This window comes from Calcarisporiella thermophila (assembly GCF_041956535.1).
Source record: "Calcarisporiella thermophila strain CBS 279.70 unplaced genomic scaffold VTP21scaffold_32, whole genome shotgun sequence".
Lineage (NCBI taxonomy): Eukaryota > Fungi > Calcarisporiellomycota > Calcarisporiellomycetes > Calcarisporiellales > Calcarisporiellaceae > Calcarisporiella > Calcarisporiella thermophila.
The window spans coordinates 20,707-47,395 of record NW_027192222.1 but is presented as its reverse complement, the minus strand read 5'-3'; the positions used below and the strand labels follow the sequence as shown (position 1 = coordinate 47,395).

Genomic DNA, 26,689 nt, shown 5'->3' with positions numbered 1-26,689 from the left:
AGAATCACCTTCTATACCAACCACAAGGACATTTTCATTTATATCATTTTATACTTAATCTTGTACAATAAATTTCAAAATCATACAACATTCGATGCCTTTGCATCCCTAATAAGTATTATTATTATTATACTATTATTCTAAATTGGTAGTTTTTGGCAAACCTATCTCCCGATATATAATTATCATGAATTAAATCCCTGAGACTTAAAGAGTTGAGTAATTTTTCATATTGATATATTAGCGAGAAATAAAGCAAGCAAACTAAATTTTATACTATTTCTCGTCATTCATCAATTTTTTTACCATATTTTTCGATTATCTTGTATTCGGATTATACGATGTCAATTGATTGTTTAATTTGTTTCGATACCTTATGGAGAATATGAGGCGCAGCAATAGCAGTCCAGCAAGACAGAAAACAAAGTCCAGAGGTAAACTGCCGTCGAGATCTTAAAAAATAAAACATGCTATCACGAAGAATCCTGCCAGTATTTCGGCACGCATGGCGACATGCAGCGGAGAGTAGAGGAAGTAAATTGCATAATTCTACAACTATTGCAAGAGGTAACATTTCGTCGAGTAGTACAAGTTTCTAGATTTATAATGACCCATCTGATTTAGGGCGGTTCTACGAGGTCAATGTTACTGCTACATGGAATCGAGCATCCAGTCGCCCATTCTTTACCGCGCCTACAGGTTTATAGCCTTCTTTGTTTTTTAGGCAGAATTTTTGAATTGTTTCATCAACTAATACGATCATATATGAATAGTATTAAAGAAGAAGCGCGCCTCCATTGAAGAGGATCTCGCGGCGCTTGAGGAAGAGCTCGAGATTGAGGATGCGTTTTCCGAAAAAGATTTCGATTCTGCCTCTTCTCAAACTACCGATACCTCCAAGCCAGAATCCGAACCTAAATTTGCCTCCCTTTACGAGAGCCTTATGGAAAAGACGGATCCTTCTCGTGGTGAACATGAGCTTCCACGACACACTGCTCTCAACCACCTCGTGCGATATCATGTACAACATCCTGGTGAAATCGAAAAACTACCCGATTTGATTGCTCAATGGCGCAAGAAGTTGCTGCCCATCGGGAGGACAACAACGGAGATTCTAATCCGCAAGGCCTGTAGATTGGGCAAACCAGAAGTAGCATTTACTATGCTTGCGGATCGCTTCACCTATAATCTTGACCCAGCGCAGGTGGATATTCGACGCTTGATGCGTGCTTTTATAAAGAAGCAGAGCGAGGAAACTTTTGACAAAGCCTTTCAAACCTATTTGATAGGCCAATATTATGGGCTCTATTCCAACAATGTAGATCCTTCTGCCTACGCAATGCTCATTTCGGAAAGCTTGAAATCTCACGCTTATCTTGGAGAAGAGGAGGCTTGGAGACGTGCTAAAATTACTGCGGACGAGTTCTTTTCGTTGTTGGAAACCGAAGATAAGTTGGTGGGGGCCATCCAAGATTCGTGTAAAACAGAGAAGGAGAAGGATTACGCACGGTTGCATGTAATGCACTGTGTGAACCAGGTATTGAAAGCATGCGAGAAACACGGAGAGGATGAGCTGAAAATGCGAGCGGAGGAGTTTAAGGGAAGGTGGGAGCGTGCATTTGCTTCTGCCTCTGGTAATTTATAATGATAGAGGATGGATTTAAATTGGTAAAATAAAGAAAAACTAAAATTGATTTTTTCACGGTTTCACTTTATAATATATATAAAGAGAATACATCAGCAAGATTCAAATAAATTACTCGATATTCACAAGCAAAAAATGCATAGATAAGTGGTGTAGGAACCAAATAATCATATTTAAATGTGCATTCCCCCCCCCCCCAACCACGAACGAAACGTGTATAGAGGTATCTCAGGCTGATAATAGGGCACGAATTCAGCGGAGCATATATCGGCATCGAGATGGATGGCTACTTGCACAAGTAGTAATTCATCTTACCGCTATTCGTAACCTACAATGGATAAACGGTCAGTCTCCAAACGGTAAGTCACACCTTTTAAGCATTCGAGTATCTATTCTGGACGCAGATTATATGGATTTTACTCAATTTGTTCGTGGAGGTGACATGTCCGCTATTCATCTCACTTTTGCTTACCTTTTCTTGACGAGTTTACAAAAAGACCAAGAACAAATGGTAAACAATAAAGGAAATTTCTCTCTCCTCGCATACTCAAATGAGAGGAATAACTGGCATGTCATCTCCACGAACAAATAGAATAAAACCATATAATCTGCGTCCTGAATAGATACTCGAATGCTTAAAAGGTGAGACTCACCGTTTGAAGACTGACCATATATCCATTATAAATTACCGAATAGCGGTAAGATGAATTACTACTTAGAAATAACAATATTACTGCTATTTCGATTTATATGCAAAAAATGATACTAATATGAACCACGTTGAGCAATGCAGGTTTTACTCTTGACTTATATACGGCGAATACTATATGTGCTATCTTTAGATTAATAAATGAAAATAGATGATTGTCCTTTTTATCGCAAACAAGGGCGTAGATAAACCTAACAAAGATATTATTCTAAATTCGTGACCATAATGACTCGGCGATTGGGTTTGATATATCTTGTCCTAACATCCAAGTGATGTGCCTTTGTCTAAAGAGAGATAAGAGAAATAGTGGGTCACTGTGTAGCCTCTTAATAGTCAAACGATTTGTTTAATATTTTTAATATCTATGTGTTGTTATGAATTTTAAATAGTTAGGTTATAGTTAGAATTTAGAATTTAGAATTTCTCCTTTGTTCCAACTGATCACAATGGAGTTTTTCAAGAATCCACATCAACTAGGTTAGAAATATAATATGAAAAAACTGATATATATGTAAGAATTAGGCGTCTCGAGAAGCCAACCAAAACAAATCCCAATATCATCCCCAAGCTATCTCAATGTCGGAAGGGAATACCCCATTGGACGTCGAGTATTTAATAAATCGTAGACATTAGATAACCAAAACTATTGCTTTTTTTCTTCACTTCTATCTACTGCTGAGTATCATTTGATATGCTCTGATAAACAGAATGCAAGAACATTCTTAGGGAGTAAAGAAACAGCTCGAGAATATCAAGCGTACAAGATTACCGATAAATATGGACAAAAGTATTTCTATCCTGCTAAATGTGAGGCCAACAATTATGATCCGATAAACTGAGTAGGTTGGTATAATACACCAACTAAGATACAGCTAACATTATCTATAGAGTCTGTAATTGGCAAGCCATGAGGGTCAAATTCTTTGCGAAGTATTTCACCGATATTTGCGGTATGTGTGATCAGCGTGAAGCACACAAAGTGCTATTATCTCACTTGTAAGTAGGCGATATATCAAATACGATTGATATACGGGGACTGAAGTGAAAATCATCTTTCTTCTTAAAACCAGAAAGAAAAGGCAATGCGGACGCTCTTCAGAAGTCCCTTATGTTCCGAAACAGACCCTTATGCGTATTGAAAAGCGGACGAAATGCGTAAGAGATCCAGGCATAGTTTAGAAAGATATGACTACCTACTCCCATATTCAATTCTTACAGAAATTTATTTCCTTGGTTTTCAGTGATATTCAACGCATCATTCCAAAGAAAGTTCAAAGGCACGGTTGAAAACAATCGAAGAGTGTAAGTAATGTGCATTTAAGGTCGATATTGATATCATGACTAGTTAAGTATCATTTTGGAATTCTTGTAGGAGAATATCTCTTTGCTTTGCAAAACAGCCCAACTAGTCGCATGTGAGGTCATATCGGCGATATCTATATTAAAGTGGTTGCCGCCAAAACTACCGAGGATTCTGTCATGCTGGACGTGAAGGAGGGGGTAGAGGAGGGAGCATGGGATCAATATGACATCGAGTATATTACAGATATGAAACCGCGATGAGCTACTTTGAACAAATGTAGAGTTTGCTCGTGATTTATAAACAGCGAATCAAATACTTGTAGCCGAGAGAGGCTATAAGAAAAATAAATGCGTCAATCCCTTCTATTGTATATAAATATTAATGTAAGACCTCTTTGCTAGTCATAGATTATTTAGTTGATCAAGTGAATTTAGCTCTTTACTATATCGTTTGATGCTTTTAGCGAGAATAAATACTGTATTACGAAAGAGCAAGGACAAAAAATGTACAATTAATCGATCAGACCTGATATCTTTCGTATCTATATAATCTTTTGTATCTTAATAACATATATAATGAGTAATTATTCTAGAAATAGAATTTTTCAAGATATATTAATAGTTGCAGAAATTTCTGAAACTGATTCTCTAATTTCTAAATCCAGTATTTCTGCTGAGTTTCTCAAATTTATCTATATTTTCTCGGTGAGAAAAATAAAAACCATTTTAAAATGCCTCCGTCTCTTCCCTTTTAAAAACATTCAATTCTACTCATGAGATCCATCATTTCGCTTTCTTACGGTATTATTTTTTAAAAAAATTGATTTCACTGCTCGACTTTTATAAATCATTTGTTTTGTTGGTTTTAGTTGAAAATGGATAATGAAAAAAATAACATCTTGGAATCCGTCGATATAATTAAACAGGGCGAGCAATCTTCACTCGTCCGTTGTAATAACTGCGGTACAATGTTTTGGACAGAAGGTGCGAACCAAATCAGAATGCATTTATTAAGATGTCGCTACCCAGGGACAAATTATAACATTTCCGAGTTGGCAAGATCAGACACAATTCCTTCTAGTTCGACGACCATAAACCTAGGAAAGCATAAGCGCATTTTACCTGAAGCTGCTGAGGAAGATATAACTGAGGTCGATGAATTGCTCGCAAAAGCTTTATTTAGTGAAGGTGTAGCGTTCGACTTTGTTGAAAATGAATATTTTCGACAATTTTTGAAGAAAATAAGACCTGGCTACAATCCTATTTCACGAAGTCGACTTGCGGACTCTATTTTGTCCAAAATATTCGGAGACGTCAAACAAGAGCTCGATCAAAGTTTAGAAAATAGCGAGAATATATGTCTTTTGACCGATTCGACAAGTATCAGAGGAGAAGTTGTAATGATATTTGTAATAACTACGCCTAAGCCCTTCTTCTACGACGCTATATTTACAGATGCTAATCAATATACAGGAGAATACGCTGCAAATAAAATATCAAATACTATCAGGAGAATTGGCCCTAATAAGGTGAAAGCTGTAGTGACGGATAACACGGCAACTATGAAAATAGCCTGGAGTATCCTTGAAAAGGAGTTTAGCAACCTCGTATGTTATGGATGCGCTTTACATGCCACCAAATTACTTCTTAAAGATGTTTTAAATCTACCCTGGACGGTGACCATAGTTGGAGAAGTGAAAGCAATAGCGAAGTGGTTTATAAATCACCCGATTCCTTATTCCATTCTTAAGAAGATTCAAAGAGAGAAGCTTGGTCATGAAATTGCTCTTACTCTTCCAGTAGAGGCTCGCTGGCTCTCTTACTCAAAATGCCTGGAATCTATTTTGTCCTCGCGAACACCTCTCCAAACGGCAGCTTTGGAGCTCACTTCATCTGAACTACGCTGTTTGCTTCAAGATACGTGGTGAGATAAAGTGGAAGCATTGCGCAACTTTACTAAACCAATTGCAGATGTAGTTGTTGATCTTGAAAGAGACTTTCCCCGCCTTTCAATAGTCAATCAACACTACCATTCATTAATGAGAATGGCTGAGCAACAACCCGGCAATCTGAGCGAAGACTTGATAGAAAAGATTGCTGCTCGTTTCAATTTTATCAAGAAGCCTGTGATGACGATAGCTCAGGTACTCGACCCTAATCGCTCAGCGTTTAATTTTAAAGATGTGTCGCTTGGAGACATTGAGCAATTCCTAAGCGAGAGATATCCACAAGACGAAGCATGTGATATATATACCGAATTACTATTGTTTAATTCGAGATCGGCACCGTTTGACTCCCCACTAATTTGGGCTGCTGCCAAAGAAATGGATCCCATATTGTGGTGGAAAGTACATACGTCACTCTCTCCAGAGTTAGCGAAGCTTGCCATCACCGTACTCTCAATGTCTGCAACCGCAGCTGTATCAGAGCGAATCTGGTCGGACTTGGGATTCATACACAGTGGAATATGGAATCGTTCGAAAAATCCAAAGCTCTTCAAACTGGTGAATATATACTCCAGTTTGCGCCTACAAAACGGGATAAGCGATCCACATATATGGTTCACTGAGGAGGAGTTGGAAGAAGGAGACTGCGAGGACGATTTATCTTAAAAATATATAATTCGGGCGCATATGATATCTAATGTTGGTTAACGAGCATAAAGGGGGACATAGCTTTTACAAGAGCAGTAACTGCAACCAGATAAATACTCCAAATTTCACAACATCTCTAACTTATTCAAGAGCATTTTCGTATGATTGTAATAATAGACAGGATTGTCTTTGTATTAATTTGATTTCTTTGATTTATCTATGTCTTACATATTATTCCTATCACACTCCTAATCGCCATATATCCCACTAATAACGATGACATTGTAATTGCAACCAATAATGTTCTAGCTACTTCTTGTTGACTCCAGTTACAAAGAATAGGATCTAAAGGCTATTTATACACTTAAATTATCCAAGTTCCGTAAAGACAGAAAATATAATCCGAAGGCTAAATCAGCCTCTCTACGGAATTCATGTATAAAGGAACTATAGAATATTTACAGCAAGGGTAGAGCTAAATTCACTGTGTATAGCCAATTGATATGAGAATTAATTAAATATTCCTTTCTAGTGGTCTGTAAAAAGGAACTATTGTTTCATTCGAGAATATTATTCCCTGAATGCTCTGAAAAATCCCATTTAACAAGTTGAGCTGTGAATTTGAATCGAGATTAAAATGGCGCGGCGGCAGCTAAGGAGCAACAACTCGGCAATCAGAGCGAAGACTCGATAGAAAAGATGACTACTCGTTCAATTCTATCAAGAAGCCTGTGATGACAATGGCACAGAGACTAGACCCAAATCGCTTAGGGTTCAATTTTGAAGATGTATCTCTTGGTGTAATTGAGCAATTCGTATGCTAGGGATATCCATAAAACGAAGCATGTGATGTATATACCGAATTACCATTGTTTGATACGAGATTGGCACCCTTTGACTCCCCACTAATTTGGGCTGCTGCCAACGAAATGGATCCCATATTGTGGTGGATCTTATACTGGTAAAATCTCTACCAGGCTCACTTCCATCGAAAATTTAAACTTCCAGAGACGTGGAGCATATATTTACGGACCAGTAATAATTCGTTTTACTATACAAGTAGTTACCTTTTTTCGCCAAATTATGTGCCTAGAGGGACTGGGGGACTAGAATCTCTCCAAAAAACTGGTAAAAATTCAAACAACCTTTTGTTGGATGGTCATATTTTTCTAAGATAGAATTATCTCATGAGAGAAATCTAAAGAAGAGGTCTTTGTAATATATCTCCGGAAAGTTCTGCGGTAGCTCTTTATTTTTAATAAATAGATCATATTTACTGAAAGATACTATTACAGATAAGTAAAATTATGTATTAAAATCTAACCGTGCCTGCTTATACGATGTTCACAATATTGAATATTTTGTTTGCAACTTTCTTGGGATATAGCGATTTATTATGAAGAAAGATAATAGGCCGCCCGAGCAAAATGTCCACCCGTGGTGAAAAAGGAATATGTAGAAGCGTGGCGACAGAAGAGTGTAAGGACGCAACCAAGGCACAAGAGCTTTGGAACTAGACTGTTGAGGAGGTAGTATTATCTTCACCTCCTTGTTATTATAATGCTATAATAACCAACTTTACTGCCGATAAAACACAATCCCGCTTTTTCGAAAAGATCAAAATCCTCTGTACGATGGTATTGTTCGATAAATTTATCCATCACTAATTTCTAAATTTTATCTTTCAAACGGCCAAAAGAATATGAGGGATAGGATTTGCGTAGAGAGGCTGAGGCGCGTTATTGTTACTTTAGATGAGTTTATTTGTTGTTAGAAACCAGTGTATCATCCAAGATTCGCGCAAAACAGAAAAGGAGAAGTGGTATATACGGTCGTATGTAATGCATTGCGTGAACCATACATTGAAATCATGTGAGAAGTACGGAAAGAACGAGCTGAATTCGAGCATAAGTGTTCAAGGAAGGAGGGGGTGAGCAGTTGCCTCTACTCTTGGCAATATTTATTGAAAGAGATTTGATTTGAGTGGAAAATATAATATATAATTATAATTATACCGCTTTTCATGATTTTCAATGTACAATATATAAAGCGCGAATACAGCAGCGAGATTCAAATAAATTACTCGACTTATACAAGCAAATAGCGCAATACGGAGAGTCGAATAAATGTATAGATAAACTGATGTGGGGACTAAATATTCAAATTTAGAAATGCATTTTTCCTCCTAACCACGAACGGAACATGTAGAGGGACACTTCAGGCTGAAAATAGGGTACTTCATGTCCAGCTCCATATATTGTCGTAAACGCGAGATTACCATACGACTTTTGCTCGCCTGCAGGCCTCTTCTTGTAGCTCCACTCTTCGAGGTCTTTATTTGCATAAACTAGATATTTTTTTAAAAAATAATAGAAACGAAAGGAGAAGCGTTAGTTTTTTGAAAGGATTAGCTATTCCAGTAGAATAGGTTGCCTACTTTTACGGCCACTCCATTGGAGTTTGTTAGATAATTCCAGGTTACCAAACCAATTGCAAATAAAATCTAGTGAGGTGATTGAAAATTTGTTAGCATTGGGGTAATAAATTTCGATCGAAATGAAGTACCTTGATCTCCTGCGTATAGAAGTACTCTTAGTTTCTTTTCGAGCAGATACTCCACATCTTGATGAAACGGCATCGCCGAATCGCCAATCTTTCCAAATTTCGAGCCAACAGGGTCCGAGCAGTCAGTATAGTTCACACTTGGATGTGCTCCCAACTCTTCCATTACATCTGGTTTACGGAGATATTGCACCCAGGCACTTGGGATCTGCTCTTTCTCACTCTGAACGAAGTTGTATATATTTAGGTGTGTATCGAGAAAAGGGACGTAGGTTATATTCGTGCATAACTCGTCTGCAAAAGCACACTGCGTGGTATTGGAGATGTCGCTGTAACATTTTTGGACTAAATGATAAAAGGATTGTCAACGAGAGAGTATTGATATAGTTGAAGATATGTCACATACTCTGTGGTTTACAGCTCACTTCATATTCATGTTGGATCTTGGTGCAATTCTCTTTGGAGGTCAGTTGTTTAACTTAAATAAAAATAAAGAGTTTCAAGTCAGTGACGACGAGCTCATAGCAACAAATACAGCAGCACTCACTGGGATTTTCGCACATAAAGTTACCATAATTCCCGCTATTAATGCATAGACATAAATTGAGTCAATTTTCTAATAATAACATATGATTGTATGCTTACTATTGAGTTAGGGCACTACAGCGGAAATGAGAAAAAAGTAAAAGGTGAGAATGTGAAACCGAAATAGCTAAAGGAGAGCAATGCTTACTCAATCCACCCGTTGCCAATTCCTATGCTCATAAGGTTGATGTGAACCAGTTTTTCATCTGTTGATTTTTTGTTGTTCTCCATGATGGTACGCGCAAATGATGGAATATAATGGCCTATAAGTTTGACATTAATTAAATAGGTCAGCCTATTTGAGAAGTTACAGCCAACTACTCACCCGCGTAGGATTCTCCGAAGATATGAAAAGGCAGCTTCTGGTATTTATCAAAGTGGGTCAACCAAAGTTGAAGGAATTTATACACAACTTGCCCAGCTTTCACGGTGGAGTCATCACTCATGTTGCCATATGAGTATCCAGTCCCCGTTGGTTGATCAAGGAAGAGCATATTCGAAACCTCAGTCCAGGAATGCTTGCGATAGATAGTCTTGCTCCCATCGGAAGAACATGGGCCCATTTCTTCGAAAATACTTTATAGTATATTAATAAAGAGCTACAGATACTATTTAAAAATAGCTAAATACCCGATAAGACTTGAGCAACCTGGACCTCCGTTGAGCCATAGAGTCACCGGCGCATTCTCAGGATTGTTACGAGCCTCGAAAAACCAGAAAAATATATGCTTGTCATCGGGGGTATGCACTGATGGTAGAAATCACATTGGTTAGAGACGCATAGAATTGAAAATAGGCAGAATTAAAGAAACACACTATAGCCAGAATACTGCTTTACGCCAGGATCGCAGAGCTTTGGTTCGTTAAATGTGATGGTATAGTTCGTGAAATGAGGCGACACAAGCTTTGTTGAACGCTCATGAAGCCTTATCACCTCAATTGGGAGGGCGAATGTGGTCCTTAAGATGAGGACAAATAGCAATAGTAAATTTAGGGAACGGAGCATTACTTCGATATACTTTTTCAAATAAAAAGCCAGTGCGAAGTATAATGAGACTAATTACGCGTATATTAGGGTCTTTGAAACGAAGCAAGCTATTTGGCAAAGGACGAAAATAGGGGAAATAAAAAGGTCTGGTGCGAAAATCGGTTTCTTTTTATATGGAATAAAAAGGAAATAAAATAAATGTCCATTAGCCTTATTCAACCGATTCATTAAGGACAATTAGATCGAACGCCTGTGATTGGCCACGGTCCCTCTTTGGAAACTCGAGGAAATGAGTCTCATAGCGATGGAGCTGTGCTGCGCCGTCTTCTAGGTCATATAAGCTATGGCACCGTCAACAAAAAAGTTGATATAGGACGTGATCAGGCCGCTCCTTTGTGCCCTATTGACTTGAGCGACTTGGTCGAGGCTTCTTTTATCCTCAACTTTAATTGCTATTCAACCTGAGCTTAATTAAATTCTTTCATTTTACAACACCGAGGGGATACTTGCCCTCAACAAATTTTTTAAACAACTCGATGGATTTTTCGTTTCTTTTCCAAAGCCTTTGAGGGCTCTCGGAACAAACGGAATAAACAGACTTGCTCATTTTGATTGTCAGCCAAAATGACCCGTGGACGGACAACACTCTTCGTAGTTGGTTTTGGCAGCCACCTCCGCGCTAGAGATTTAGCATACGAATTCGAGCGGTAAAGATTTTCGGAAAAATCTTTTTTACGATCCCCTCCCTCGTAACTGACCCCCTCAACCCTCGTCGCCCCCTTCCTCTTCGGATATATGCAGGTACGGCCGTCTGGTGCGCTGTGATATTCCTGCACCCAAATCATCGTCATCCAGGCTGTAAGTCATTGGTGGTTTTCTCGTTAATTTGATTGATTATTGATCCAATACCTTTGCATGGCAATTTCTAGCTTTGCATTTGTGGAATTTGAAGACCCTCGCGATGCGGAAGATGCTTACCATGAGATGCATGGCCGCCGTGTGGACGGTTATGTTTTGAATGTTCAGGTAAATAGCACAAATCTTACACTTAGTGATACCTTCTTAATACGATTTCTTCAAACAGTGGGCGAAATTCCCACCTGGTGGCGGTCGTGGCGATCGATCCCCTCCCCCTCGTCGTCGTCGTTCTCCATCGCCTCGCCGCCGGCGGTATTCACGCTCACCCTCTCCCCGACGAAACGACTACGACCGCTCACCCCGCGACCGAAGCCGGTCTCCAGTTAGACGTCAAGACGAAGAACCTCGCGACGAACCAAGGCGTGACAGCATGAACGGACAAGAGCGTTCACCTTCCCCAAAGCGACAAGAAGAGGAGGCAGATCGTAGGAGTCGCTCTCCAACTCCCGCGCGTGATCGTAGCAAGTCACGATCACGGACTCCCGAGTAAATTTACATAAACTAATAGGGGGTGGGTTAGTATGGACGAACGAAGCTTTGTTTTTCGGAAAAAGGTGGTTAAATAAAATATCAATACATTTTCAGTAAACAATAACCTTATACATAAAAGAGTCTCTTGTCTATTAAACATGCTGGACATTTTTTGCCCGAACCGCAATTTATTTTTAATCCAATATATCTCTTGGATGAAGGGTTTAGGTTAGGTTATATATAATGTAATTGAGAATTATATTCTTTGTGAGCCACCCATTATTCACCACGTAATTTTTTGGATGTCAAAGTATTTCATACTTCATAATCTCCAATAACGATTCCTCGAAGTACTGATCACATTGTTTGCTTGATACTTGTTCTGATTTTACATTCCTTATAATACGCTTAATTTCACTTGTCCAATTAGACTGATCGACGCGTCTCTTTTCCCCACTCGTGCTTTCATTTTTGCCGCATAATTGCAAGCGATGCGCTTAACGGCCTACGCTGGCGTGAGTGGTCTGCTTTTTGCAGCCACGGTGCTTTGGTCACTCTCACTGCGCTCTAACTACTATTCAGCAAGCATCTTCCTCTCTCATTCTTCCGCCTGCCTACTTGTCTTGATGAACATGGGGTTCCTCTTGACATTCTTGTTTGGGAAAATGTTGCAACGAATATTCTTCGGAGAATTGCGGGCGATTGAGGTCGAGGTATGTCGTGAAATCTAACATTCTTGTCACGATCAAACTAATTGCGGATTAATTCTTATACTTAGCATTTATATGAGCGCTCCTGGTATTCGGTGATGGAGGCTTGTCTTGCAATGACTATATTTCGGGAACAGTTTAATGCTGCATTCATCTGGAGTCTTACCATGCTGCTCTTTTGCAAAATCTTTCATTGGATCTCCCAGGATCGTGTTGACTATGTAGATTTTCGAACATTCGATTTTCCCTGATTTTTTTTTCCTGACATTTTTTATTTCATAATTAGATGAGTCAATCGCCTACTCTTTCGCCCCGTTTCCATACTCGCATTGTCATCGTGATGTTGATCTTATGGTATATCGACTTCTGGAGAGTGTTCCATGCAGTAGAGGTGACTTTGAGAACAAAATCGGGAAGCCTTGAGATTATGTTTGGATTTGAGGTATGAATTATTGTAATTGAAATGCAAACTCGAGTGCTTTTTTTACAAATCTCTATTTCCAAAACAGTATGCCATACTTGTGTTGACGATACTCTCCACTATGGCGCGATATTGTTTGCATGTCATGGATATGAGGCGTGAGGGTCACTGGGAGGAGAAATCGCTCTACCTTTTCTACTTAGATTTAGTGACTGGTAAACATCTAATGCTATGTTCACTCCCCCGCTTTTTTTGAGAACAGTATATTAACGCCGGATTAAACGGTGTATTTTTTTTTTTACATCAGATCTTTTTAAACTTATCACCTATCTTATCTTTTGTGGCGTGGTGAGCCAATACTATGGGCTCCCTCTGCATGTTATTCGTGATGTCTACCTGACAATGCGCTCATTCCTCCAAAAATGTCGTGACTTGTTGCGATATCGCCGTGCGACACGTAATATGGATGAACGATACCCAGACGCGACTGAAGAGGAATTCGAACGAATGAGTGATCGTACCTGTATTATCTGCAGAGAAGAGATGGTGGCGAGAACCGCTACCAATAGGCAGAGACAGGCCAACGGCGCGGGAGGGCCAAGCAACTCACCTGGGGAAAATCCAAAGCGATTGCCGTGTGGGCATGTGTTCCACTTTAGGTGTTTGAGAAGTTGGCTAGAAAGACAGCAAGCTTGCCCAACCTGGTAAAATGCACATGAATTTGAGTTGTACCGAGGCATTCATTCATTCTATTATTTCTAAATAGTCGGCGATCGGTCATTCAGGAGACACCTGAACCAGCTCAGCCCATCATCCCACCTCTCCCTAACACTCCTCAAGGTCCCATCGCTTCCCCTCCCCTCATGAATCCTACCACAACATATGCTCCTGTATTTTTCATGCCTCCGATGGGAAATGCTCCTCCTCTTTGGCAGCAGGGTGGCTCAGCTATGCAACCACAGCAGCAACAACTACAGCAACATAATCCAGAGACATCCCAAAGAGAGGCTACATCCTCGGGTGAAGCCGCTCAGGTGGGAGCAGTACCAGTTAATATTTCGCTCCCTGTTGCATCCATTTCTAATACCGCGACAGCTGCTTTCCTATCCTCGTCATTGCAGCCTCCTAGAGTTGAGCCATCGGCAGCAGCTCTTCGAGACTTAACTGACGATCAGCTTCGGTTACTGGAGACAACCACTCGCGAGGCCCTCGCGGAAAGGCTTCGTATTCTACTTGCTGCCCAGGAGCAAATTTTCCAAGCAATCAACGTGCTAACACAGGCAATTAATGTGTTGCCTACCCCGCCTCAGTCTAATCTCTCCAACCCTGCCACCTCAACACAACCAGCTGCCACTGGTCCATCTTCGTCCACTAATGCCCCCACGTCCGGCAATAATGCTGACACGCAAAATGCGGATAACTCCAGTGGAAGTAGCTCGAGAGGGCAATATGCAACCACCGTACAAGACGCCGACGACCATGCGGAAGTGGATTGAATTGGACTAGACTCTTGTGTAATATTCTATATACATTTCTTAGCCTGATGATTATTTTCTTCGATTTGTTTACTCCTGTTTTCTACGAAAAAAACCACTGTTTGCTTTTTATTCTTTGCCTATGCCTTTGTGTGAATTTTATGCTATTTCATTTTTTTTCCCCTTTCTCTTTCCTCAATTTATACATACTCTTTCCTGAGAACCGGTGCTTCACGTCTCTTCCATAGCGGCTATATATTCGACGTAACATTTTGGACCATTTCTAATTCGTGACTTGGTGCATGGCCCAAACTTTAGCACAAAAAACAAAATTGATCTGCTCTCTATTTCAGTTTCTCAAGCAAGCCACACAGGCTGAAAAGGTTTCCCTCCACTCTTATTTTCTGAGAACGCGTACCCATTCCATTATTATAGGCATCTTTGTATATATATTACAGCCCTAATGTCGCTTGCGCAAGCAACGTTGGACGAAATCCTAGATGATCTCTGCAGGTGACCATTCATTCTTCTCAATTCTATGGGAGAATTTAAGAATTGATCTTGTGGGTTCTGCCCGATTTCCATCTTCTTCCTCCGCTCCCAATCCCATTATTTTAGTCGATTTATTATCAATGTACCTGAGGAAGAGCTACAAAGCGTGGAGCGCATCTGCTTCCAGATAGAGCAAGCACACTGGTTCTACGAAGACTTTGTTCGCGAACAGAACCCACAGCTCCCCAGTTTTAATCTAAAGAACTTTTCAAAGAAAAATATCCTTTTTGTTCATCCCCCTCCACCTCCTTTTTTTCTTTGTTACTATTTAAACATTGTTCTAGTGGACCCATCTGTGTACAGATGGGCAGACCATTGTCCTTAACCTGTTGATTTTGATTACTTTTTCAGCATTGCCCACTCCTAAGTCAGTGGTCCAACGATCATGAACGTGCATTCGCAGATTTTATGCAATACAAGATCCGGGTCCCAGTTTGTGGGGCCATTATATTGAATGAAAAGCTAGATAAGGTATGTCGTCCACGATGCTTGTAATGAATGGCTAATCTCTCTAATCCGATCTCTCTACGTACAATTTTATCTCCAGTGTCTGTTAGTAAAAGGCTGGTCTTCCCGTTCAAGTTGGGGTTTTCCAAAGGGTAAAATAAACAAGGATGAATCAGAAGACAGCTGTGCAATTAGAGAGGTACATTGATTTTACCCTTGTTTTTTATTTTCAACGGAAACCTGGACATTCCTATTATTTTTAATTAGGTCTATGAAGAGACAGGATTTGATATCTCACCCTATCTTGTTGAGACTGAGTACATCGAGATGACTCTGAAGGAGCAGCGGATACGACTCTACTTGGTGGAGGGTGTGCCAGAAAAGACAGAATTTTGTCCGCAAACTCGTAAAGAGATCAGCGTATGGCATCACTAGCCTGATGAAGCATTCTCCTCTATATCATAGTTAACTTTAAATCGGCATTCTTTTTTTTAGAAAATTGCCTGGCATAAACTTTCGGAGCTTCCAACTTGGCGACCGGATAGCGCCGCTAAAGGGATGAACGGTGGGGCCATTCCCAGTGGAGCTTGTGGGAACAACAGATACGGTGGAGGGGGAGGTAGCGGAGCAAAGAGCGATACGGAGGGGCGCACAGTGCGACAGTCCATCATCAAGCAAAATCGGAGTAATTTCTTCTTGGTGGTGCCCTTTGTCGGGTACGGACTCGAGTGTGGACGAGTTCTTTCATCCAATTCCCGCTAACGGGTCCATGTTTTTGTGTAGAAAATTGCGGCAATGGGTGAGCAGTCGCAAAAAAGCGAAAAGGAAAACCGGAGAAGGCTATACATCCGATCTTAACAATCACAAGCCACTCGACCAGACGCCTGTCATGCACAATTCTCATGTGGACCCGGCCGTGATTTCGAGTATACCCATGATTGGCGGCCGCGAGAGCGGGATGAGCCAAGGAGCGGACGCTAGCAATATGCTGAAATCGATGCTTGGGATTGCCGAGCGCCCTACAACAGCAGGGCCCGTCGGAAAATCCGACGCCCTCAAGAGCCTCCTTGGCATTTCCTCTAATCACGTCTCGCAACCGCAGCAGCAACAGCCGCAACAACCGCAACAGTACCAACCTCCCGTTTCCACCCCACCCACCGCCACCGCCCTTTCCAACCTCTCTAGCACGATAAATTATCGGTCCAGTTCGCTCAGCTACCCGGTCTCACCGCCTTTTCCACAACGGCCCGCTACCGCTACCACCTTTCGAAGCTCACACATGCTTCCGGGCGGGATTCCCCTACCCGCGCGATCCTCACTTCCCCCGGCAAGCAACATTCCGCGGCATGAATCGCCGGTTCCGGTGTGGCCTCCCGTACACGCCAAGATGCACTCCACTGCCCCGACCGTTTATCCTGCCAATCAAACCAACGCCCCTATCTCAACTCGGCAGTCAAGTTTACTGCATACACTTCTTCAATCCCCCAGCAAGGCCCAACCAACGATACCTGTGAATACAGCTCTGGACGCTGCCTCTCAACAAGCACGGCGTCACTCCCTTCTTAATATCTTACAGCATGGAGCACAGCCACACCCTCATCCAGCCCCCACGCCCCCCATCCCGCCTCCTCACGGACAACCCTTGCGGCCATGGTCGTCCATGTCGCGCGGAAATGGCCAGGATGGGCCCCATGCCCTCTTAAAGGCGAGAAGAGAGACGCTTTTACAAACGTTGCGAGGCAATGGTGCATAGGCTTACCTCATTCCTTTCGTTTTTCCTTTCATTTGTTTGTTTTTTTATCACACCAAAGGGATTTTTTTTTATTAACTTACGAATTATTGGTCTTGTGTTCTTGTCCATGTTCTTTACCTTTCTCTCTCAACTCCGATCCTTTTATTCTTCTTATATTCTCCTGAATATGTAAAGTGATATTTCCTCTTTTTTTTTCCAACACTCTCTTGATATAAATGGGTGGCTGTGGGTGAACTTGTAAGCAAATGAAGATAAATGGTAGGAGTATAATTTGGTCTCGCCCTACATAGGGTTTTCGATTTGTGTCTTCAAAAGTGGCGATCACTATTCAACTGTAATGTTGAAGAGGGTACAGAGAGGCGATACAGACTCCTAGGTTCTCAAAGGGTTACCTATATGAGCTATATTGGGAGGCTAGCATTGAGAGAATCTAAAATCTATCCACCTCCCCTTTTTGTTGAAGTTTCTCTTTGTATATCAGCTTTTCATCGGAGAAGCCTACCTACCTTCATTCATATGCAATGGGCGAATCTTCTTTTCGGCTCTTAAGCCCTGAAGAGATATCTCTCTACGATGACCCGGGAGTCTTCTATTTTTCAGGAATGAGCATTACCCATACATATAAGAAATCAAGTAGAGACAAGTTTATTAAACCATAGGATAAAGCAAAGTACAAAAGATAAAAAGAACACTATAAATAAATAAATTAAAAGTAAAAAACAACGCTTTTGTCCACGTCCACTCTTTCTCTCCTCCGCTTGCTCCACTCCTTTAGGTTCTTCCAAGTTTGATTGGACCTACTTCTGCATCTCTTCTACGTTTCATGGTTTGTTTCTCGATCCTTGTGGCATGGGGTGTATTTGCATGGTGTCTAAGGGTGCCTGTCTTGTCTCTCTTCAATGTCGACGGGGCGGGGGTATTCTGCATGCTCACGATAGGATACACTGACGCCGTCCTTGTTGTCCGGGTTTACCTTCTCGTTGTTGGCCTCCAGATCGTCTTGCAGTTCTCTCTGTGCCTGGAATTCAAGCTGGCGCATCTCCTCTTGCCATTCTTCACCTCGGAACACACCCTCCCATTTGCTCATGACAACGCAGGCAAGGCAGTTTCCAAACACATTCACCGAGGTACGAGCCATGTCCATGAGGGCGTCCACTCCTAGAATTAATGTGACAGCTGACTGGGGGAGACCGTAGCTCGTCACCGTGCCGGCTAGCACCACCATGGAAGCACGAGGAATGGCCGCCACACCCTTTGAGGAGAGGATGAGAGTACCAAGGATGGCGAGCTGGCGGCCGATATCCAAGTTCATGCCACCGGCCTGCGCACAGAAAATGGCGGCAAGAGATAGGTAAAGCGTGGTGCCATCCAAGTTGAATGAGTAACCACAAGGAATGACGAAGGCGACAATTCGCTTGGGGACGCCAAACTTCTGCATGTTCTCCATGGCACGGGGCAGAGCCGACTCGGAGGAGGCGGTTGAGAACGCAATCAACCAAGGGAGACCCACGTGTTTTAAGAAGCCCACAAATGGAATGCGGAGTACAAGGATGATGGGGACGAAAATGACCAACACGAAGATCGCGAGGGCGCCGTAGAGCGTTCCAACCAGTTTGCCCAAATTGATAAGCACTCCGACACCGTTTTTACCAACCGTTGCAGCGAGAGCGGCAGCAATACCGATGGGGGCGTAGTTCATCACGAGCGCTACGACCTTGAACATTATGTTGGACAGGCTATCGCAGAATGCAAGCATGGTACGTTTGCTATGCTGATCCACCTTGATAATACCCACGGAAAACATGACGGCGCAAAACACAATCGAGAGCACTTCATTATCTGAGGCGGCCTGGAAAAAGGACTTTGGGATGATTTTGTTGAACTCGTCCTCCCACGTAATTGATTTGTTCTTAAAATCTTCGACCTGTTTCGAGACGCTCACGTTGGTCAAATCGATACCATCTCCAGGGCGACAGATGTTGACCATGACTAACCCAACGGCAAGAGCGAGGGTGGTTACGATAAGGAAGTAGATAATTGACTTCAAGGCGAGCCTTCCGATACGAACAAGATCATCCCCATGGCCAGCAATACTATGATGCGTCGGGAAAAGGGGGTTAGAATCATTTCACACGGGATCAGAAATCAGCTTTGCAAAACAATAATTACCCGACTACGAGTGTGGAGAAAATAAGAGGCACCATCAGGGTCTGAATCATACGAATGAATGCGGTTCCAAAAGGTCCAATTGTAATTCCAGCCTGGGGATTCACAGCGCCGATAAGAATGCCGATTAACATGCCAATGAAGATCCTGAATCAAGAATATTGAGAAATCTTCTATCGAAGAAGCTATGGAATAAGTTGGCGCCTACCATAATGTCAAGTTAGTCTTCGCAACCACACGATAAGGCTTGACCAAAGGCCGCATTGGACCTTGAACATTGTTGGGGGCATGAATGTAGGCGACGTAGTCGTTCCATGCTCCTCGAATTTTGTTGCCTAGCATAGTAGAGCTGTGCTTGTATTTGGTTGCTTTTGCGTTGGAAGAGATGACGACAAGAGGGTAGGAGCGCCGAGACAGATATGAGAGCTAGGTTTCAGCACCGAAGCTATGGCGAAGACAGAAGAAACAGCGGGCGGCAAGAGCGAGGGCGGCGGAGAGCGCAGGCTGCGGCGGCGGGATGCGGCAGGAACAAGGCACGGGAGAAAACAGAGAGGGCGAGCGAAGAGAGCAACGGAAATGCGGCGAGGAATTCGGGCAATATAAATAAAAAATTTTTGCTGCAATGATTTTAAATTGAGTTTGGTTGAGCCTCAAAAATGCTTGCACCGTGGTCGGGGATGCAAATCGATTCCCTAAACACGCACATTTTCATGCTGTGTCACCGCGCGGTCATTGGGGGAACACACCCCCTCCACATGACAAGTTACAGAGTTCCATGAAAGGTGCTACCTCAACTTCCCACGGGGCATGAAGGGGGTCGCCAAAGCATTTTTTTCCTTTGCAAGCGCTAAAGAGGTCTGCCCAATGCCAAATCCCACGAAAATATCCCGGAGCCCGCCTCCGTGCCTTGCCCACTCTCTAGTTTCTTCCACAACCCCTCCTCTCCCCTGGCCATGGCCCGGAGCTACGGCCGATATGGAGCTCGCCTGCCGCCCGCCTTATGCCGGACTTCCTCTGCATGCGCAGCCTTCCTTATACTGCATTAACCTCCTTCCACTCCGATTCGGCGCTGGGCCAAATTATGGCCTCCCCCGTCGCCTACTCGGAGCGCCGCGCCCCTCTGTCGGCCATCTCGTGCCGTGGATCTTGCGGCGTTGGCGCGCTTGACGCGCGGCAGCGCAGCTTGGCTGGGCGCATCCAGATCTCTTCCCCCAGGCGCTCGGGCCGCAACGTTCTCCTCTGTCTCAACCACGGCGCTCCGGTCCGATCTGTTCGGGCTCAAGCCCTCCATTGCCTTTCACCTCTGGGTTCATGGCTGAGGACGGATTCATGCCCTGGTCCCTTGCAGGAGATGACGTACCCGCTCGTTCACTGGTGCCCAGAGCTGCATGGGAAGAGGCGGCGGCATGGTCTTGGCAGCTTTGCCCATCCCTGGCGGCCAAAGGCGACGAGCCGCGCAGGCCTTTTGCCCATAAGCGCTAGGCGCTCTCCCCCAGGCGGCAACATTCCTCCACGATACCCCAATTTGCCTAGAAGGAGGAAGGCGCCGGATGCGAATCGAGGCCAATTAGTCCGAATCCATAGTCGGGTCTTGAAATCCCCCAATTTAAACTTGGAATCTCTAAAACCTTTTCGGAACCCTTCCCCTCTCCCCGTTCTTGGCTTGAAGCACAGTCTCGCATGTTTTCCCACACATAATTGCCAGCCACCGACCGTCCTCCTAATACTTCCCCCTAACTAATAGGGCGGCTGTGTGGTGAGCAAGGGGAATGGGGAGACGGGGGAGAAGAAGGGGGCTTCTTCGTCCTCTTCCCTCCTTTCGTTCCACCTTCCACGACGGTGGAGAGTTGGGTTGGGTGGGCCCATGAGCCAGGAGCTATCAGCCCCCTTCCAGACGTCATCTGCATAAATAGCTAAGCCACCATACCATCGAACAGGCAGATCTGCAGTAGGGGCCCTCTCCTACAATGCAAACAGGCCGCCTCGCACAAACAAACCGAGCGGTTTGCAAAAGACATGCTTGTACCCCTCCCGCCTATACACGGGAGATGCCGCCTGCACTTGGGCGGCCCACAGCACGTCAATAAGCTTCACGTTGACAGCTTGCGGCATGCTCGGTTTTGTGCATGAAATCGGACTGTGCGTGGCCGGCTTGAATAGGAAACAAGGGGGCGGGCCTGGCCCATAGCCCAGCGGGGGGGCGGGGGCTAGCCAACGGTGGTACCGGCTAATACGAAAGTTCGATATATTACGTGGGACGGGGTGCGACCATGGCTGGCGACAAATTTCAAGAGCGCGAAATCGGGTGCGGGTGGACGTCATGCTGCCGTTTGTGTCATGGGGGATGCTTAAATTGTTGATTTTTCATTTCCACACCGCTCCCAGAAAATGCTTTGTCCCCACTAAACTTGGGCGCCCCCTATTTGCGGAACCACTCGATGCCCGCCGCGGGGCTTCAATCGAGGACAAATAGGAAGGGGACCACGTCGTGGTTTCTATGTATGGGAAGGCGGTGGGGCGAGAGTGACTGGCGTGGACGGAGCACACAGCTGCGGGAGCAACGTCGGGGGTAAGCTTGAGCTTAACCTTGTGGCCCGTCTGACTCAGCCGAGCCTATCCACCCTGTTTAGTTGTCAGCCCACCTCCTCTGCCTTGATGAGATGGGGTGGCTCGGGGGGAGACGCCGTAGGGGTTGTGGGTCCATGGGCGGGCCCCATCCTAGCACCGCAGATGCACTTTTGACCTCGCTACTTTTGGGAATGAGGAAGAAAAAAGACACTCCTCGTCTTTGGCATCCTTATGCTTCCCCCTTGGAGCACGGCTTAACACTGGGCAGGTTAGCTTTCCATCGCCCGTCCGGTGATATTCGCGCCCACACGAGGTAAGAGGCCCAAAAATGGCAATTATTTGGGAGACAGAAGGGGGAGACTGGTTCCTTGGTTCTGAGCGTGGTGCCGCCTCCCTTTTCCATCCAAACGCGCTGAGGCTGCGGCCAGTCGCAGGCCTGAGACTAAGCTCGAGCGAAGCTTCGATCTTTATTTTTTTTTTCGCTCCGTGTTCTCGGAGAATGTCTCGCGAATGGGCGCCCGAAGTGTTGCTTCATCAGGCTGCTTGTGCAAGTGCTCTGAGTCGGCTTCAGGAGGAAATTTCTACGCCGGAAGAACCATCATGTGCTGGCTGAACTTTGTCCTATCCCGCTTGTTCCTAACTAGGTATATGAACGATGGGCACGGCACAGACGAGGTTTGGGGAGCAGATGCGCCTGTGTATGGGAGAGATTAATCAACTCTTTCCAACTCGCCAGTGGTAACGGCCCGTGGCTGGAGGAGGGATAGGCTCCTGTCTCAGCGCATTAAGTCTAAATCGCAGTCATGGTAAGCAGAGAATGCATAGGTCAGTGGAGATCGCGTTTTATTGTGCGTGGGGAGCGACGGATGCCGGCTTAAATAGAGTGGCTAGGATGGCTTTTGGCACTAGATGGGGGACAGGAAGAAGGTAGAGGGGGGATTCCGGCTGGTAGTGACTTGAAGGGCGGAGAGTTTGGATGGAAGAGCTAAATGCAAAGCAAAAACTGATTGGAGAAGAGTTAACTACGAAGCTATCGAGTAGAACAGCCTCAATCTACTTTTATTCTCGCCATGGGAGGCACCTGAGCTTGGGAATGAATTCTAAGCACACCCGCGAGAGAGGAGAGTCAGAGGAGCTACTTAGACTCTCCATGGCAATCCTATAGGTTTCTATAGCAGGACACCATATCATTGCAACGACGTGAACCTGTAAAGCGACATGCCCAAGCTTGGGGATACTTTCACGGGAGTTTGTAATAATGGTTCATAGTGCCTCCTCCTCATCCCGTTTAATTTAATAGACGGGAGCATCCCCTGAAGCATTGTATATAAGGCGCTCAATGCATCAGTCCCTAAAAATCCCTCATAAGCCATCGGCCAGAGTCAAGGTCATATAGAGCAATAGTTTAGAGAGGTTTTGGGCAGAAAATGGGTTCGAATTACACGCATTTCTATTCCGCAGGGAGGAAGAAACGGGTGGAGGCCTAGATAAAATTGATCATTTTCAAAATAATAGCATACATTCAACGTCATCAGCTCGTTTTTACTAGCCCTTAAGAATTAGGCCATTCTTCGATTAGAGTAGATATAACGAGTCTCGTTAAAAGCTTATTTCTGGTTGAATATACGCTTCGAGAGTAGAAGCGAACCTCTACCTCAGATCACTTATACCAATAAACTAGCCCATCCACCCGAACAAATATGGGCATTATTATTATGAAAATAATTTAGAATGTAATTGTTGGTTAAAATAGAAGACTATTTCCTTTAGGCCGTGCATAGGAAAGAAAACAAAAGGAAATGGGGTTTTGATCACCAGAGACCAGCTCTTCGGGCAAGAAGTTTCTTATACCTTTTATTTGAGCTTTTAGGAGGAAACTGTACACATGTCTGGACAGAGACATATTAATAAACAGTGAGCGGAGGCCACGTCCTATCCATTGAACCGCCGCCTATCGACCTCAAGATCGAAGGTTGAGAGAAATTGGTATACCAAGAACGCAATAGCTGAGCCGCACCGTGCTTGCCTGGCCAATTCTGATTGTCAGCCAGGGTTAATATCTTGTTCTTCTCTGACGGAAAATGGCTCAGCCATGACAAGGATCGAGAACGAAAGAAGATATGCTTGATTTATGTCCATATATTTGGAGGTTGTCAGAGATGAGAGCATCGGATTTTCTCGCTCATCCATACATCCATGCGCACTTTTCACAAGGGTGAGGGTATTGGGTTGCTTCAAATATTTCTATTGAATAAAGAAGAGGAGAGGATAAGTATGTATGCGGTGAAAAATAGAATTTTCCCCATATACCGTAAAGACGTGGCATCTGTGATGAGGTCATGCTAGAGGGGTTCATGCAATAGCAAAAGCTATGGTTGTGGTTTTGCGAGGGCTGGATCACTATTCACTTGTCTTTCAATTTCCAGGAAGAAGTCTTGCCAAGCCTTTGAATGAAATTCGGACGCAATGGGTTCCCTCCGAGACACGGATCTATCAATGCCATTGCTTGTTGGAACATGGGTGTTTGGAGATGATAACCGCAAGAACTTGGAAAGCCAAGGGATATTATCGAGAGAGCGGCGAAATGCTGGATTGAGAAGAAACACAATGAAATTGAGGATGCCGACTGAGCTGATCATGGTTTTATCCACCATCCTAAGCGTGGAGCGAGTGTCCCAATCATAATTTCTGATGCTGAAATCTTTGATGATGCCAAATGTGTGCGTCACAATGAGCACTGCGGGATAGAGTAGAATCCACACCACCGATTGGGTGAACTTCAGCTCCTTGGCATATAGCATGTCGTTCTTCAACTCCCTCAACCTTCGCGCCTCACGAGCCACGTGGAAGAGCACCAACACGATGACGGCCGTGGAATAGAGGATCCCTATGCCCACCCATAAATCTTTGAAAAACAGATAGAACAGGACGAACTCTTCCTTGGACAATTCGCTTTGGAAGGCATTGCCTGCCTTGTTAAAGCAGGTTGGCTTGATGAGCCAGGGGAAAGTCACGCAAATGGAGAAGAGAAAGGAGCCTGGCGCGTACCAAGCCTGAATGCGCTTCAGATTGGTACGGTGGTGGATGAAGGAGAGCTGCAGGTTGAATGCTACACATGCGCTCAATGCAGTGTCCCATACATAGAAAAGACACGATAACCACGCGAGCATCCGAATCCACCACGCATCAGTCTCGGCCATAGAATAGAGGATGTCGCCAGAGCTTTTAAGGAGGAAGTGGGTGCTCCACAAGGCGTTGACGAGGCCGATCCAGAAGCTAAGCTTGAACGATGCCGTGTCCGTGGTATCGGGCTTCCTCCTGCGGAGCCAGGAGACGAGCGCCATCATGGAAAGTCCGCAAAGGATCGAAAGGACATTGATGACGATGATATAGGTGGGGACAATCATGCGTTGGTGCATGGCGGTGAGGGGCTTAGGGAGTGAGGGAGTGGGAAAGGGGGGGAGGGGGGAGAGAGGTTGTGGGGACAGGGGGAATTGAAGTGGGGAGCAGAGTTGTCTCTAAGTCATAAGCAGAGTGGTTGTGCATTCCACCATCAAACAGTAGGGTCAAAGAAATAGAGGAACCAACAAAGGGTAAAGTCATTAGGAAAAGCGGTCTTCTCTATTTATTTTCGCTTTCTTGATAGACCGGATATTCCGACTTGAAAAGTTAGTATTGATTAAGCTTAAAATCGCTTCGTTACATTTCAAGTTTTGCCGAAAACTCAATTCCGCCGCGTTGGGTCCTATTATCACGAGAGGCAATCGGGTGGAGAGGAAGGCAAGGAATCCAGGAAGCTGCAAGAGTTCAGAATCCTTGGATACCACTCTAGCCAACCCACTCGAATCGCAAGCGGGATGGAACACCTGCTTTATCATCTTTCTCATTTTGTTGATGGTTCAATCTCGACGTGCGAAACTTTGTGTGCCACTTTTCATCTCTATTTTGCGCACTGCGAAAACCATAAATTGGTTCAACTAGCACTGAATCAAGGGGGATCTTGTATTGAGGTTGCTTATGGGCCGCGAAAACATTGAACCTTTTGCTAGTGGAGCCTCTTTGAGTTGGACTTGGGGCGGGAATAAGCTCGCCCATAGGAAACGTGTCTCAACTCTGCAATATCGGATGAATAAGAGGGTTCAGATTGTGGAGGATACATGAGGTCGAGGCATATCGGTTTTACGTCACTCTGTCCCTCCAATCAAACAGGCTTGGTCAAATTGAAAGGCAGAATCCGCCAACGAAAGAGGTGCGCAACACGATAAGAAGCACAAGGGTAAAAGCAGTGCTAGCCACCTGTGAGTATCGTAATTTTTCCCTAACCTCCGAATCAAGATTAGCCGATGGCAGATTTGGAGTAGAGCGTAAAAATATTGGAACCAATATTGGATTGCGTTTGTCTATTTTCTAACGGCAGGGGTGTTTCCTCTTGTCGAGTTGAAGGGCTATGTGCCAATCTTTTTCAGTTATTTGAATAGGATGAGCGGCCAAAATTTCTGATTAAATAAGTTGTGGATCTGGAGGTCACAGAAGAAAAATAAAATGCCTTATTATATCGCCCCAAATTCCTTTGTACGCCCGTGGTAAGCGTGAAGAGTGCGATTGAGTCGAGATCTCTGATAAAACCTACTCTAGCTAAGATTTTTTTTTACTTTTACTATTTGAAACGAAGAGGAATATGTGGTTATTCTTCACTTTCAAGTGCTATGCTTTTGCTATTTCGAAAGACTTGTAATCGGAGGGATGCGTTAAGATAATGAGTCAAGCAGCTCTAAAAATACGGAGTTGAACTTAGGTAACGCTGATAATTGAAAACTTGAATT

General features: G+C 43.9%; 14 protein-coding genes across 14 annotated transcripts; 9 read left to right on the top strand and 5 right to left on the bottom strand.

The window, feature by feature from the left end:
- Positions 1-467: 467 nt before the first annotated feature.
- VTP21DRAFT_7683 (uncharacterized protein) lies at positions 468-1,645 on the top strand (the record flags this gene model as incomplete). The annotated part of the gene is made up of 3 exons (XM_069398451.1): positions 468-567; positions 625-699; positions 774-1,645. The coding sequence occupies 3 exons, from the start codon at positions 468-470 to the stop codon at positions 1,643-1,645; spliced, it is 1,047 nt and encodes a 348-aa protein (XP_069246252.1).
- Positions 1,646-4,657: 3,012 nt separating this feature from the next.
- On the top strand, positions 4,658-5,584 carry VTP21DRAFT_7682 (uncharacterized protein; the record flags this gene model as incomplete). The annotated part of the gene is made up of 1 exon (XM_069398450.1): positions 4,658-5,584. The coding sequence occupies one exon, from the start codon at positions 4,658-4,660 to the stop codon at positions 5,582-5,584; it is 927 nt and encodes a 308-aa protein (XP_069246251.1).
- A 111-nt stretch (positions 5,585-5,695) lies between these two features.
- Positions 5,696-6,268, top strand: VTP21DRAFT_7681 (uncharacterized protein; the record flags this gene model as incomplete). Its single annotated transcript, XM_069398449.1, has 1 exon — positions 5,696-6,268. One exon carries the CDS (start codon positions 5,696-5,698, stop codon positions 6,266-6,268), a length of 573 nt encoding a protein of 190 aa, XP_069246250.1.
- A 2,147-nt stretch (positions 6,269-8,415) lies between these two features.
- Positions 8,416-10,403, bottom strand: VTP21DRAFT_7680 (uncharacterized protein; the record flags this gene model as incomplete). The annotated part of the gene is made up of 10 exons (XM_069398448.1): positions 8,416-8,597; positions 8,688-8,753; positions 8,816-9,157; positions 9,219-9,290; positions 9,360-9,394; positions 9,458-9,472; positions 9,546-9,660; positions 9,723-9,973; positions 10,028-10,145; positions 10,214-10,403. 10 exons carry the CDS (start codon positions 10,401-10,403, stop codon positions 8,416-8,418), a joined length of 1,386 nt encoding a protein of 461 aa, XP_069246249.1.
- Positions 10,404-11,009: 606 nt separating this feature from the next.
- Positions 11,010-11,793, top strand: VTP21DRAFT_7679 (uncharacterized protein; the record flags this gene model as incomplete). Its single annotated transcript, XM_069398446.1, has 4 exons — positions 11,010-11,092; positions 11,187-11,243; positions 11,315-11,411; positions 11,470-11,793. 4 exons carry the CDS (start codon positions 11,010-11,012, stop codon positions 11,791-11,793), a joined length of 561 nt encoding a protein of 186 aa, XP_069246248.1.
- A 472-nt stretch (positions 11,794-12,265) lies between these two features.
- Positions 12,266-14,401, top strand: VTP21DRAFT_7678 (uncharacterized protein; the record flags this gene model as incomplete). Its single annotated transcript, XM_069398445.1, has 6 exons — positions 12,266-12,487; positions 12,553-12,705; positions 12,771-12,926; positions 12,994-13,120; positions 13,213-13,609; positions 13,672-14,401. The coding sequence occupies 6 exons, from the start codon at positions 12,266-12,268 to the stop codon at positions 14,399-14,401; spliced, it is 1,785 nt and encodes a 594-aa protein (XP_069246247.1).
- Positions 14,402-14,843: 442 nt separating this feature from the next.
- Positions 14,844-17,132, top strand: VTP21DRAFT_7677 (uncharacterized protein; the record flags this gene model as incomplete). The annotated part of the gene is made up of 7 exons (XM_069398444.1): positions 14,844-14,893; positions 14,999-15,150; positions 15,276-15,403; positions 15,480-15,578; positions 15,647-15,799; positions 15,875-16,095; positions 16,163-17,132. The coding sequence occupies 7 exons, from the start codon at positions 14,844-14,846 to the stop codon at positions 17,130-17,132; spliced, it is 1,773 nt and encodes a 590-aa protein (XP_069246246.1).
- An 871-nt stretch (positions 17,133-18,003) lies between these two features.
- Positions 18,004-19,640, bottom strand: VTP21DRAFT_7676 (uncharacterized protein; the record flags this gene model as incomplete). Its single annotated transcript, XM_069398443.1, has 3 exons — positions 18,004-19,225; positions 19,302-19,445; positions 19,507-19,640. 3 exons carry the CDS (start codon positions 19,638-19,640, stop codon positions 18,004-18,006), a joined length of 1,500 nt encoding a protein of 499 aa, XP_069246245.1.
- A 77-nt stretch (positions 19,641-19,717) lies between these two features.
- On the top strand, positions 19,718-19,924 carry VTP21DRAFT_7675 (uncharacterized protein; the record flags this gene model as incomplete). Its single annotated transcript, XM_069398442.1, has 1 exon — positions 19,718-19,924. The coding sequence occupies one exon, from the start codon at positions 19,718-19,720 to the stop codon at positions 19,922-19,924; it is 207 nt and encodes a 68-aa protein (XP_069246244.1).
- A 181-nt stretch (positions 19,925-20,105) lies between these two features.
- VTP21DRAFT_7674 (uncharacterized protein) lies at positions 20,106-21,215 on the top strand (the record flags this gene model as incomplete). Its single annotated transcript, XM_069398441.1, has 3 exons — positions 20,106-20,153; positions 20,221-20,971; positions 21,043-21,215. The coding sequence occupies 3 exons, from the start codon at positions 20,106-20,108 to the stop codon at positions 21,213-21,215; spliced, it is 972 nt and encodes a 323-aa protein (XP_069246243.1).
- A 45-nt stretch (positions 21,216-21,260) lies between these two features.
- VTP21DRAFT_7673 (uncharacterized protein) lies at positions 21,261-21,620 on the bottom strand (the record flags this gene model as incomplete). The annotated part of the gene is made up of 1 exon (XM_069398440.1): positions 21,261-21,620. One exon carries the CDS (start codon positions 21,618-21,620, stop codon positions 21,261-21,263), a length of 360 nt encoding a protein of 119 aa, XP_069246242.1.
- Positions 21,621-21,736: 116 nt separating this feature from the next.
- VTP21DRAFT_7672 (uncharacterized protein) lies at positions 21,737-22,040 on the top strand (the record flags this gene model as incomplete). The annotated part of the gene is made up of 2 exons (XM_069398439.1): positions 21,737-21,867; positions 21,929-22,040. The coding sequence occupies 2 exons, from the start codon at positions 21,737-21,739 to the stop codon at positions 22,038-22,040; spliced, it is 243 nt and encodes an 80-aa protein (XP_069246241.1).
- A 1,730-nt stretch (positions 22,041-23,770) lies between these two features.
- Positions 23,771-24,207, bottom strand: VTP21DRAFT_7671 (uncharacterized protein; the record flags this gene model as incomplete). Its single annotated transcript, XM_069398438.1, has 3 exons — positions 23,771-23,951; positions 24,059-24,110; positions 24,177-24,207. 3 exons carry the CDS (start codon positions 24,205-24,207, stop codon positions 23,771-23,773), a joined length of 264 nt encoding a protein of 87 aa, XP_069246240.1.
- Positions 24,208-24,235: 28 nt separating this feature from the next.
- VTP21DRAFT_7670 (uncharacterized protein) lies at positions 24,236-25,285 on the bottom strand (the record flags this gene model as incomplete). Its single annotated transcript, XM_069398437.1, has 1 exon — positions 24,236-25,285. One exon carries the CDS (start codon positions 25,283-25,285, stop codon positions 24,236-24,238), a length of 1,050 nt encoding a protein of 349 aa, XP_069246239.1.
- Between the last annotated feature and the right edge of the window lie 1,404 nt (positions 25,286-26,689).